The sequence below is a fragment of the Aythya ferina genome (assembly GCF_964211825.1).
Source record: "Aythya ferina genome assembly, chromosome: 3".
Classification (NCBI taxonomy): domain Eukaryota; kingdom Metazoa; phylum Chordata; class Aves; order Anseriformes; family Anatidae; genus Aythya; species Aythya ferina.
Window position 1 is genome coordinate 87547919 of NC_140298.1, and position 12984 is coordinate 87560902.

At 37.5% G+C, this 12984-nt stretch overlaps 1 protein-coding gene across 1 annotated transcript in view; it reads right to left on the bottom strand.

Moving 5' to 3' along the window:
* The window catches only part of DDX43 (DEAD-box helicase 43), a gene marked incomplete at its 5' end in the record, with an annotated part of 19573 nt that extends 9008 nt beyond the window's left edge, over positions 1–10565 (bottom strand). Inside the window, 11 exons of the mRNA XM_084514932.1 lie at positions 152–239; positions 849–949; positions 3936–4077; positions 4863–4973; positions 5228–5346; positions 5422–5578; positions 7075–7156; positions 7707–7814; positions 9094–9211; positions 9620–9675; positions 10259–10565. Of these exons, the coding sequence (XP_084371058.1) occupies positions 152–239; positions 849–949; positions 3936–4077; positions 4863–4973; positions 5228–5346; positions 5422–5578; positions 7075–7156; positions 7707–7814; positions 9094–9211; positions 9620–9675; positions 10259–10565 (1389 nt within the window). The remainder of the gene's footprint in view (positions 1–151; positions 240–848; positions 950–3935; positions 4078–4862; positions 4974–5227; positions 5347–5421; positions 5579–7074; positions 7157–7706; positions 7815–9093; positions 9212–9619; positions 9676–10258) is intronic.
* Positions 10566–12984: the final 2419 nt, after the last annotated feature.

Sequence of the window (12984 nt, forward strand, 5' to 3'; positions counted from 1 at the left end):
ATAATATTTTAAAGCTTCATTAAAAGCAAGTGATTTTTAAGTTTGATTTTAAGGTATTATATATTTACTTACATATATTTACAAGTAAAACAAAATCCTTGTTTAACTGTAATTTCTTCAAAACAAAATTTGTAATTTCTTCAAAACTTACAGCTAAGTCAAGAGTGCCAACGTATACAATCATAGGGTTTTTCAAATAGGATCTTGCTAGGCGACGAACACCATCAGGCCAAGTAGCACTAAAGGGGAAGATGACAAAACATGAGAATACAGTGCAAAAGCTTCTTTAATTTGTTAATTTCACCACTCCTCTTTTCTTATATACCAGTGAAACATGAGTGCACTGTAACAGCAGTGAGCTCATGTAGCATTTACAAATCACTTTAAGATGCTAGTAGTAAATATCAATCTGATTTCAAGGTAACTTCCTAAATTAAAAGTATGGGTAACGGTTATGTAGCCTTTCTAATGAAGCTGAAAATGAGCTCAGTAGTTCAATGATTTCTAATTAGCAAGCTTGTAGACTATTTTTCCCCTCTCTGAAACAGTAGCTCTAATTCAAAATACTCATGTTAACAGCATTCCCTGCCCACCTTCCTTTTTGGATAGTTCATTTTTGGAGAAAACAGTTGTTTATACAGTTGATATAAAACAACGGTAAGAGAAGAAGTAAGTTGTCAGAAGATTCATTAGCGTGAAATAGACAATTAGGAGAAAAAAATGATACCATTCTCTTGGTAGGTTAATAATTTTTTTTTTTTTTTATTAATACTTCCCCTCTCCCCCAAGGTTAAAGTTACTGAACAAGTTAAGGTGTTCAAGCATTAAGTACTACTATGTTTACATACCTTGTCATAATGGTTTGTCTGTCAGGCCGCACATCTATTAGGATCTTCATTATCTGAGGTTCAAATCCCATATCCAACATTTTGTCAGCCTCGTCTAAAACCTGCTTAGAACAAGGTGTTTGGGTCTAGTTCCTTAGATAATGTTTCAGCAAGACATTTTGTAAGAGATAATTTTACTGGTAACTATTTTAATTTCAAAATCTACTCTAATTCATTCCAAAGCCTGTTCAACTTGTTTCATCTCTTCAGTTTTCTTTAACCTCTTCCATTTCATTTACAGGCATAATAAGAATACTCTGTATCACCTTTAAGAACACTCAAAGCCAATGAAGAAGGGGCCATTTTTTTTTTTTTTTTTTTTTTTTAAATTATTTTTAAAACACTGGTTTGGTTGGTGCCTAATTCAAACAAAACAAGAACAAACACAGGGAGGAGCCCCTGCTTTCAGTTGGCAGTTTTTAGAAGTTTACAGGACAATTCTCACTTTAACTTGAAGATCTCGTATCAGTCCAAAATATCAGTTACCAATTTAGATCCTCTTAAGAGCTAGGAAAAGACAGACCATACATTCTGGTTTAAACTAGTACACTGCAGAATTCTTAGAGTTCACACTTATTTCATCAGGGGATAGAACAGGGGAGCTGAAAGTGAGTACAACTACTGGGAATTGATCTTTTTCTAATACGTAAGCACACAATGTTTTCTAAGTCCTATACAAAGAAAGAAGGCTGCCATGCAAAACTGATTTTCCTCTTTTGATTTAGATAAACTAAATCTGAAAATTAAAGTTACATGGATCGTGCTTTGAAGTACTGACATTTTCCAGTCACTTATTTAGAATTACAGAACTTTGATGGTAACCTCTACTATCATGATTCTGTAGATCTATTCTTTTTAGATGTACTATTCTATTAAAGGTTTTTAGATTATTAATTATGGAAACCTCTGAAATAATGATAAACTTTAAGTTAAGCAACAGAAGACAGGAATTCTATTTCCTGATTTCATTCTTTTTATTTTCAAAGGACTTATGGAGATTTCATTAACTACTCAGGTTCTATTACAATGGCAAGGCTGCTGAACCAATTTCACATACAGAGCTGGCTACTGAGCTCTTAACAGCAGAAACTTTCTAGGCTAGTAAGCACACTGGTACTTCGCTGGAAAGGGAGAAAGACGCACATTAGATGGACGAGAGTAGTTGATGTTCACTTGCCTTATTTCTGAAAACTGCTTAATGAAGTCCATAACAGATATAATAGATATTAACTTTTTTTTTTCCCCTAAATTCCTCAAAATCAAGTCCTGGTTTATAAAATGAACCCCCATTCCCAACTGACATCATCTTAGATTTCTCATTACCAATACATATTTACTTGTTTGTTAATATTACTACAGTTATTTTTCTTGTCTAGGAATTCTTGCAGGCCAGTTCTTCATGTGAAAAATTTCTTTCATTAAATTAGTTACTGGTGAATTTTACACTACCTTTATCTATATTATATATATATACACACACTATATATATATATATATATATATATATATATATATATATATATGTAGCATATAGAGTAGCATTTTTATTATATATACACACACTATATATATATAGCATATATATGTGTGTGTATATATTTATATATAAATATATAATAATATATATTATATATATGATATATATTATATATAATATATAATATTATATAATAATATAATATATAATATATATAATAATATATTATATAATAATATATATTATTATATATTATATAATAATATAATTATTATATACTCGAATCTACCTATTATATAACCTGAATTATGATTTATGTTCTTTTTCTAGTATATTCTTTCCCCTAATTGCTTCCCTATTGTGCATGCACAACAAGATACACAGGAAAATATAAGGTAACAGTCGGAAAAAAAGCATTTTCAAATGGGACCTAAATAAGCAGAGTGTTTCCAGAAAGTCAAAAAGCATGAGATACTAACCACTTTTCAAGATATGGTCCTTGTTTCAATCTGCTTAAGATATGCAACTGCTAGTGGTATAACAACAAATGGTTTCTTCTGCTTTATGTCATACTTTACAGTTTGATATTTGTTTTTCTTAGTATCATACCATACTGTATCATGCACATACTGAAGCATCTGATTTCAGTCACACACACTATGCTTTGCATAGTTTGGCCACACTTTGCCTTGGTATAGGAAGATTACAAATGTTATATAGTATTAAAAACAGGTTTTCAGGCCTTGTTTCCTCCTGCTTACCAATTGTGTGTTTTTCTTCTATATTAGACTACTCTCCCGTCTTCCTGGATTATTCTTTACAGATGCACCACTGGCCTTGGCACAAGCTCACAACCATTACTAAGAATTGGAGCTAACTCATTAAGAGCACAGTAAGAATTTACCGCTTGGTAGAGGGAAGGAGGTTGGGAAGATAAGGGAGAAAAAGCAGGTCAACTTGTCTAACTAGGCAACAAGTCATCAGTTAAGTAGGCAACACACAAATAATGTAAACACATTGAAGTATTTTACAAAATAGTCGTTCTATTTTGTCCAACATAGCAAAAAGCAAGAATGAAGTGAAAACGTAAGGATCCGTAACAACACTAGCATGGCTGTTTTCCCACTAAGATCAAAAGTGGGTCACCCAAACATTCAGGTATCAGTTTGTGACACTGGCTCTTACCACACAAGTTCTAAGAACTTAAGTCATTCGAATTGTTTAAAAGAAAAAGTAAAAAGACAACTCAGGGACAGCATTTCATCTATTAGTAACTGATCTTCATAAGATGAACTCTGAAATGGCCAATGATTTGAGACAATAATTTATCGTCTTTAAAATGCTTATTGTGCTAGAAGCATTTTTTTCCCCCTCTAGAGAATATCCTATTTCTATGACATACCCCATTTCTACAACACAATCACATTCAGCATGAACCACCCCTCCAAAATCAATTTCAGTGTTTTAACTGAGAATCAGATCATTAAAAGAAAGCTAAAATAAACCCTGAATTCACACTAAGTCAACCATTTCCCAGCTGGTGCATTACTTATTCTGTATCAGCTACTTGCCAAGTAAGTTATGCTCCTCAAATTTATGACGTTGTTCATTTGAAGATCATTCAGTCTCCCAGGAGTAGCAATGACAATATCCACACCTTTGGTAACTGTATTGATCTGTCCTTTTCGGTCCCCGCCACCATATATGCAAATACTAAAAAACAGAATGATTTACAGAAGTAGAATATTAAGGTTCAACTGAATCTCTCTTAAATAAATACCACAATATTGCTTCATATTACAGAAGTAATATCTCATTATCAAAATGAAAGAATACAATAGGTGTGACTGACAGATTCACCATAAATTATGGGCTCAACATTGAATGATCCCACTTCAAATGTGCAGCAACAGCTTTCTGCTCAAAGTGTAGTAGAGGGAATCATGAAAGGAAGAAAAGATGGCTATTAAGCTACATTTTGGGTTGATCTTAAAATATTCACACCAAAAATAGATGAGTATTGGAAAAGGATGCATTATTTTCTAATGAATACCTTCAAAGGTCTCATGTTTTGCTGTTAAACCAATCAGTAACTTAACACATTCTTTAAAACTTTTTTGGAGGAGGAAGGAAGCAGAACACATGTTTCTTTATTTGATGGCTACAAGACTGAATGCTCCACCAGGCTACCAGAGAACCCCAGGAGTAGGTTTCAAAATATAGTAATGTCTGCTTAATAGCAGAAATGAAAACCAGCAGGTTTGTGGATGAAGGACAAGATGCAATGAAGTTGCAACACAGAAAACAACAGTATATTTAAGATTTTCATCGTGAGAGTAGCTACATAGGCTATCCTAGAAAATGAGAAAATATGAACTATTCATTTACTACCCTTCCCTGACTTCTCTTAACAAATGCAATTATTTTAACAGGTGAAATAAGCCACAAGTGATTTAAAAAAAAAAAAAAAAAAGTGAACAAATGAGAAGGAAGGTTACCTTTTAATTCCTTTGTATGTGTACTTCAAACACTCTGCCTCTACTTGAAGTGCTAGCTCTCGAGTGGGAGCTAGGACTAACATTCCCGGCCCTCCACGCTGATCTTTGGATCTGCAACAAAGCATCTTCAGAATGTGGGTATATTAGGCTAGACAACGTCTGTCCTTTCTGACATCAGATTTTTTAAAATAATGTTCTCAAAACTTTCAGTACACAGCTGCATCCCGTTATTGTGACATAATGGAATCTTGTGTTTTAAATCTGGTATGTTTTCCAACAAGTCTATTATTTTTTACTAGATAGCCATCATTTCAGAAAAAGAAGTACCCACAAATAAACAATGTAGATGGGTGAATGGTCCTTACATTGGTTGTGAATCCAAATGAATGAATCCAGGCATTAAGTAAGCTAATGTCTTCCCAGTACCAGTCTGTGCTATGCCAATAAGGTCAATTCCTTGGAGTATGATTGGCCATGCCTGGGACTAACATAAAACAATAAATACTTAGACATTTTTCTCTTAAGGTTCAGTTAAGTATCATCAAAATTGAACAAGTACCTGAATTGGTGTAGGTTTCTGAAAACCAATTTTTCTTATATTAGCCATGATATCAGGATAATCCTCAAACACATCTTCAAATTTACAAACAGGATTGGGAGCGCAGCGCTTTTCACCTTCTTTTAAGTCATCACAGATTATGTTGTTATTTTCTTTCCTGCGTAAAATTAGAGAAGTGCAATAGCTTTAAAATCTATCTGAAGAAGCAAAGCTAACACAAAAGACTGTGCCTTCCTGACATTTTTTCCTAATATGCACCGAACATTGAATAGATGCTTAATGTTGTATACAACTGTTCTTTTAACTTTCAAGACAGCTGCACTACAGAAAAATCTCTCCTGGAGGACTCGTAGTTAGTCCATGAGTTATTCCCATAGTTACTCTTTCTGAAGTGTGAATGCTTTGAAGCTATGTATGGATATTAACATAGGCTGTAGCCTGGTCATACCAGACCTGTTATACTGTATTATAAATTAAGAGCTGTTACAGGTTCTTTTACCCAAAAGCAACTCATAGGAATGGGTTGTGCTTCTTTGTCAGAACCCTATATTCTGGCTCAAGCCTTTCTGATATACTTTCAGAGCAGCTCCCTGGGTGCTCTAAAAATAAAAGCAGGTTAGTAAAAAGGTGCTCAGTAAGACAACCTCCAAAAAGAGCGTTCAAAAGGTTATATATTAATAAAAGCTATAGTTTTGAGGTCCCTACGCAAGTAAGGTGGAAATATATATCAGTACTGTATCTTCATTCTAGACCTCTTCTGAAGATTCCAATCTGCAAGTTTTACTTCAAGCTGTGAGTGGATTCAGAAAGAATGAGTAATTCAAGTTCTGATGTTTGCAAAGATACACTTTTTCCATGCCTATCTCTTTTTCTTCAGTTAATGGGTTAGATGAAAAGCATTCCCTTGTTTATAACATATCCGCTAGTCCTCAGTGCATGCTCTGAGCCTATGTTCTGTCACTTCTGACTAGTTCTGACAATAACACTTACGGAAACAGGTGTCAATTCACTCACTGTAAAAAGGTTTCTCCAGTAGGAATGCAAGAGAAAAACAGATGCAACGCAAAAAGAAGAACAATGAAAGGTGCTTCGAGTTAATATGAATCCAAGGCATTCACCAGCTTTATTAGAATTACTAAGGAGCTCTGAAACTACTACCAGGGCCCGATCAGAATCACTTGAAACAGAAGATCTGCTTTTCTATGTATTTGTAAAGACAAGATAGACAGAAAAAGCAACAGTAATCAATGTTGAAGTTTCTTCTGAAGATGCTAAAATACATGGAAAAAAGTGGAAGCCAAGCTGCATATATCGCACGAATAAGACAATTTGGAAGAACCTAGAAAACTTGAATAAGCTGTCTCATGACACACAACAAACAACTAATAGACAGTGCATGGCCTCGATTGTTAACACCCTCTGAAAGTTAACCAGATAAAACACTTCATAGGAATGGTCAATCCCTAAAGTTAGGGTATTATTAGTTGCTTGGAAAAATATCTGCTAGTTATCATTTAATTCCTTATAGTTCCTAAGAGCTAAATTATTATGAGACACTAACATTAGAAATTGTCTCTATATTTCACCACCCACTTCATAGGTTTTGTACCTTAGTTATTTTGCCAATGCAATTCTCTACAGAAATGATCTTACCGCCACAGTTCCGCTTCTTCTCGTGACATAGATGCAGTCCTTGATGATTCTTTATAGAAGTTTTTCTCAATTGGAGGCAAGCCTTAAGCAATCACAAGAAAGTAAACTTAAAAGACAATAGAAAATGCTGCACATTTAGGGTCAGTCTATTAAAGCTTAAGATGAAACCCCCAAATCCGAATACTCTATGCCTTTTACTAGGAGACTAGTCAAAAACCGTGGTAGACCACAGTCATTCAAGCAAAACCGAAGGCTAACAGAAATCCTGAAGTACCTGCAAAAGCACCACTTCCCTACGTTTCAAGCTCTAGAATAATTTCTACTAATATACATAGTATTTTTTTTTTAAACGCTTTTCAGCATTTTGCTACGATCAACTACAAAACTACGGCGTTTTCAAAAGCTGAAGTAAAAATACTAATTCAGTAGTAATTGGAGACTTGTCACACAGTGACCAGTGTCCTTCACGACTGTTCCAAAAAATGCTGACTGACATGAGCATTTCACTGCAAATACTTAATTAATTTGGACACTGAAAAAATCCAGTTACTTCCAGCAAGTATTTAAAATGTTTACACATTCAATACTTCTACCACATGTAAACAAGCAAAGATCAAAATTTTAAAACTAACCTGCCCACTTCATAGCCTCATGTTTAGCTCTGTTTTCTCGAATAGAGGCCCAGTTTATCACTGCTTTTTTTGGTGAATTTTCAGGTTGGATAACATCCAAGGTTTTTCCTGTAGAGTTAGTACCAAAACACTGCTGTTTGATGCAATCAAAAACAAGTACACTTTTTATTTTTGTATTACAAGACCTCTTATGTGATTTTGAACAGACACAAAGCACTTAAAGAGAGCTCTTCCTTAGGTCTTGGACTGAAGCACTGACAGAAGAACCTGTACAAATACACTTCAGATAAGAGAAGCATTACTTTAAGTAGCTAAAGATGTTGAAAAGACAGGTTCTGAAATGCTGCTTCTGTACCTATAAGAAAAACTTGTTGAGCAGTGGACTTCTGAGAAGCACAAACCAGGCAGATGATATGCAAACAATTCTTTATTTTCAACAGCTACAAGAGCAAGGTTTACTTCTTAAGTATCCCACGTCATGAAGATAAAAATTCAGTGTAATTACACTTGATATCCCTTTTTTTGATGATGACATCAACTTTTCAGAAATAGAATTTTTATACTGGAGATATAAATGGCAACACAATTTGTGGAGAATCAGGAAACATAGAGGAAAACACCACAGCCACACACAGAAGTATTATATAATCCTGACCTCTTGAAAGAAACATGTTGGTCTACCTCTGGCCCACTCACAACTACTCCATTCCTTATTCTAATGCTGGAGCATAATTCTCAGATCTTTTCTGCCTCATCTGCCTCAGAGCAACCACTATGGATGTGGTTCTTGCCCCTGAGAGCTTACTGTACAGTTAAGCAAGACAAATACCAGTAACTGAAGCAATAACTCAAAATACAGTCATTACAGTATTATGGTCATCCATGTAACATGTTAAAGGCTAGTAAAATGAGGCATGATGTGCAACACTAAACCTTAAAAGCTAACCTCCCATGAAAGGAGTAACAAGTCAGCCTCATGCTGTCATCAGTATGTTTTCTTTACAGCTTATGTTTATAAAAGCTTACTGAATTTTGTCACTGCACAGCTACTACATTGGAACTTACACTAGAAAGAATATCTGGATTTTGGGGGGCCTCAAACTGGTAATGCAAGAAACCAAGCAATATTACATTTATTAGAATTGTTGGAAATGCCCAGGAAGAGTTATTCATTCACAGAAGTCCCTCAGTTCAAGGAATGAAACTGCTCACTGTCTTGACATCTCTGTTTCAAGGAGGTGATTTTAACCTTGATCTTGAATAATGGTACACCATTTTACTATGGTAAAATACTAACAACATAAAAAACACACTAGCAAGCTACAAATACCCCCACAACAAATACCCCCCACCCCCATAACACACTTCTTACATTTCTCAGTCCCACCTCTGATGTTGTTTTGTCCACAGTTTGCAACTGCATCATCAATCAACATCTTGGCTTTGTTTTGCACAGCAGCACTGCCAAAGATCTTCACTTCAGCTTCCAAGGCTCCCTTTACAACCTGAGTTCGTAAAACCTCATTGAGTTTTTAATACTATAAAGACAAGCATTACACAACAATATATACTGAAAACAATCTTTGATTTTTTTTTTCATTAAACTTCTCTTCCCAGGAAAGGTTCTTTAATTCCCTTTTAGAAAGAGAAGAAAACCTGCATACTTCAGGAAAAAAAAAAAAAAAAGCACATACACGCACACACAAACATAAAGACAGTAAACTTTTCCTGCTTTCACATACAGTCAAGTTACTCCCTCAATTCATCCTCCTTTTTAACCTGTTCTTGTAAAAGCAATTATTATGCAATTGCAACACCTTTCAACTTCCTATGGAAACTCCAGGTTACAGTGAGGCAAAAGCAAGTATTTCCCTGATAGAGCCCTGGCCTGAATGATACGCAGCAAACTATACCTGTATCCGAGAACCCGAAGAGTCCTCAAGCTCTTTTATTTTAGTTCCTCCCCGACCTGTTACAAAGAAAAAACTCTTTAATATCTGCAGCGCAAGCCACGCTGTCAAAAACTAAGTTCTAACTGTAAGTATTTTGGTTTTGACCAAAACCCAAGACCTCTGTAAGACAGCAGACGATCATAAATAGAACTTATGATACAGAACTGCTAGGAAAAGACATGCAGCTTTTTTTTTTTGTCAGTCAACTGCAAGAAATGGGGAAACATAAGCATGTCAAATGAACAGAGAAAGCAGCAAAATCAGCTCAAGAACAAGCCATGAACAGAAAGGGGCTTCATCTCACTTATGATTTGCTGGCTGGAAGAAATGGGTTTCAAACCTCACCTCTCTTAGGTGAGTGAAGAGCTCCCCGATTCATCCCTTACCCCACACAAGCCTCCCACTGAGTCCGTGGGAGACAGATGCCAGGGGTCGCAGCGTCGTGTGGCCCTTCTCGTCAGGAGGAGCCGGCAGGCAGCGATGCTGAGGGCTGCCCACACCACCAAACCCCTCCGCACTCCGCAGCCGGGCCCTCCCCTCTTCCCACCCGCCTACCTGGCCGCCCCAAGCCCCCCGGGGTCGGCGTGCGGCCGTTATTACCTATCAGCGCCCTGACCTGGGCGTTGCTGATGAAGAAGCAGAGGGGCGCGCCGCCAGCCCGAGGCCTGCCGCTAGCGGCTCCCTGCAGGCGCCACCGCCCCGCGCCTCGGGAGCTCCCCGCATCTCGAGGCTCCCACTCCTCTCCCCCAGCCCTGGCTGCTGCCGCCTCAGAGCTCCTTCGCCCCCCTGCGGCTCCCACAGAGCCGCGAGCGGGCGCCGGCGGCTGCCTGAGGGGCGCGGCGTCAACCGCGCAAAATGGCGGCGGCCGCGGCGCCTCCTCGTCGGTGCTCGCCTCCCAGTCCGACATCGCCCCCGCGGCGCACGTGGCGGGCCTCGCCGGGCTTCAGGCTGCGGGCGCGCTGATTGGCAGGAGCCAGGGGCTCCGCGAGCAGTGATTGGCTGCTCGGAGCGGAGCCGAGGTGGGAGAGCCTATGGTTGTCCTCGCAGAGGGTGAGGCCCCGCCCACGCAGCGCTCTGCACTCAGACGGCCGTGGGCGGCCGTTAGGGGCAGCGGTTGGTGCTGCTGGGCCTCTGGGTGGGTTGGCCGGCACCTGCTCTGACAGGGCTCGTGTGAGGTGCCGCTGGGTGTCCCCGAGCAGTGAGGTTCCGCAGCCTCTCCGGGCAGACTCTACAAGTGTTTGGTCACTATCACAATAAAAAAGTTAAAAAAAATCCTGAAAAGTAGCATTTCATGCAAATTTTATCCTCAGTAGAACGGCAGAAGGAACTGTGTGAGGAAGGCAGGCTGTGGTTGCAATCCTGAGTAAATTCCCTTACCTAGTAGGAAAGGCAATAATGCCTCTCAAATGTCCTCGTAGGTGTTGAAACATCCAGAGCTTACATAAACTGCTGTAAACAGTGACCAGAAACTGGGCATGGCAGATTGGTTTGCGTGCATTTTGTACCACTACATTTCCTTTGTGGTATTTTGGTCTATTTATTTAAAAATTACAAAAAATCCAAAGGAAAAATATAAGTTATTTTTTTTTTTGTTTTTCTCCGATATGTGCTCACACCATACAATCTTATAAGACAAAGAAAAAAACAACAGTAAGCATGGTCAGTACTTTTCAAATCATTTTTATTAACAACAATATGGATTCAACTTTGTCAAGAAGTTACAATTAACATTGTAATGTACTGGCTAATGCCATTGCAGTGTCAGTGGAAGCAGCCTTCGTACTTTCTACACCTGTTGCAAAGCTGGCTTTTTGTCTTTCAAAGAAGTAAAAAAATGCTTCCAATAGCAAGTGATACCGAGTATGTGTGGAGTTGTCCTGGGTGTAGCTGAGGGAATGGCCACATCTGCATTCAGATGAATGAACGGGAGAATATTACATGCTTCCACTGACGCTGCAGGGGACAATTCTTATTTCAAAAACCAGTTAACTTGTTTTTTAGACAGTGACAGCACTTTGTGTGATGTTGTAATCCATTTGAATTAAGTCGATTAACACACTTGAAAAAAAAAAAAAAGTGAAGCAGAAATATCTGGGGCAAATTCTTTTCTGACCTGTATCTCATTCAAACCTAATGATTCTGTGATAATCCAAAAGGATTGTATGACATATGAGTCAGGATAAAAGTTGGCCCAGAGAGGCAAGTTCATTCCTGGTATAGGTGGGTTCAGTTCCTTTAAGGTCAGTGGAACTGAGCCTGGTTATCCCAATGAAGGCTGAACTTCACCCAGTTGGGCAGTGAATTCATTGAAGTCAGTGAAGCCATCCAAGGATGAATTTAGCCTCAAGTCTTTAAACCTTTTTTTTTTTTTTTTTTTTTTTTTCATTCATTTGCTGTTATATTTTCTTTTCCTGCTTACTCCTCATTTCTGATTATTCTCATTTTCTCTGTGCTTTTTAAAAATGTCCCTTATCTTCCCTTTTTACATCAGTACTTTGTGCGTTATCTCTTATATAGTCAATGTGACATGGGTAAATTCAGCTAAGTATTATTTTCCTCAGGAAATAATTGGAATATTACCATTTTCACTTTAAACAGATGCCCAACAAAGTAAGGATTTGAGTCTCAGCTCCCGAATTCAAGAAAAATTCTTACTGAATTCAGTAGAATTTTTGCTTGCGTAAGGATTGCAGGTCCCAATCCAGAAATACTACTGTACATCAGATGTTCTACTATACATCAGCAATTCAGTATGATTTGACTTATCACAGAAGAGCAGGTGAATTACTCATCACCGTACTATAATGACAGCAGTCACTTTAAGTAGGATTATCTCAAAAACATATGTAACAACCGTGGGCACTGTGAATAAAAGTGTATGATCTTTGCAATCTTGAACCCTAGGCTAAAACACTATATTCATATTTAAATAAAAAGTATAGATCATATAAGCCAGGAGCAAATACAAATTCTTAAACAAATAATAATCATCAAAACTATTCTTTTCAGTTCTCTCTTCAATCAGATACAAGAAACATGCTGATCAGAAAACAGTTATTTGGATAAGGCTTAATTCCTGAAGCTCTTACTTAGGTTCAAATTCTCTCTTCAACAACCCTCAAATGGATTGTAAGTCAGAAAAAAAAAATTGTCCTCTGTCCCTACTCACAAAAAATTTTTATTAGCTATCATGAGCTTGAATTTAATAAGCAGCTCAGGACAAGACTTGAAAAGCCTTACAGGTCCTTCTTTTGTGAAACCAGTGAATGACTGTCAGTCATGACACTGTCGTTTAAAGAGAGAGCATAGAAACAGGAAACTCTTGA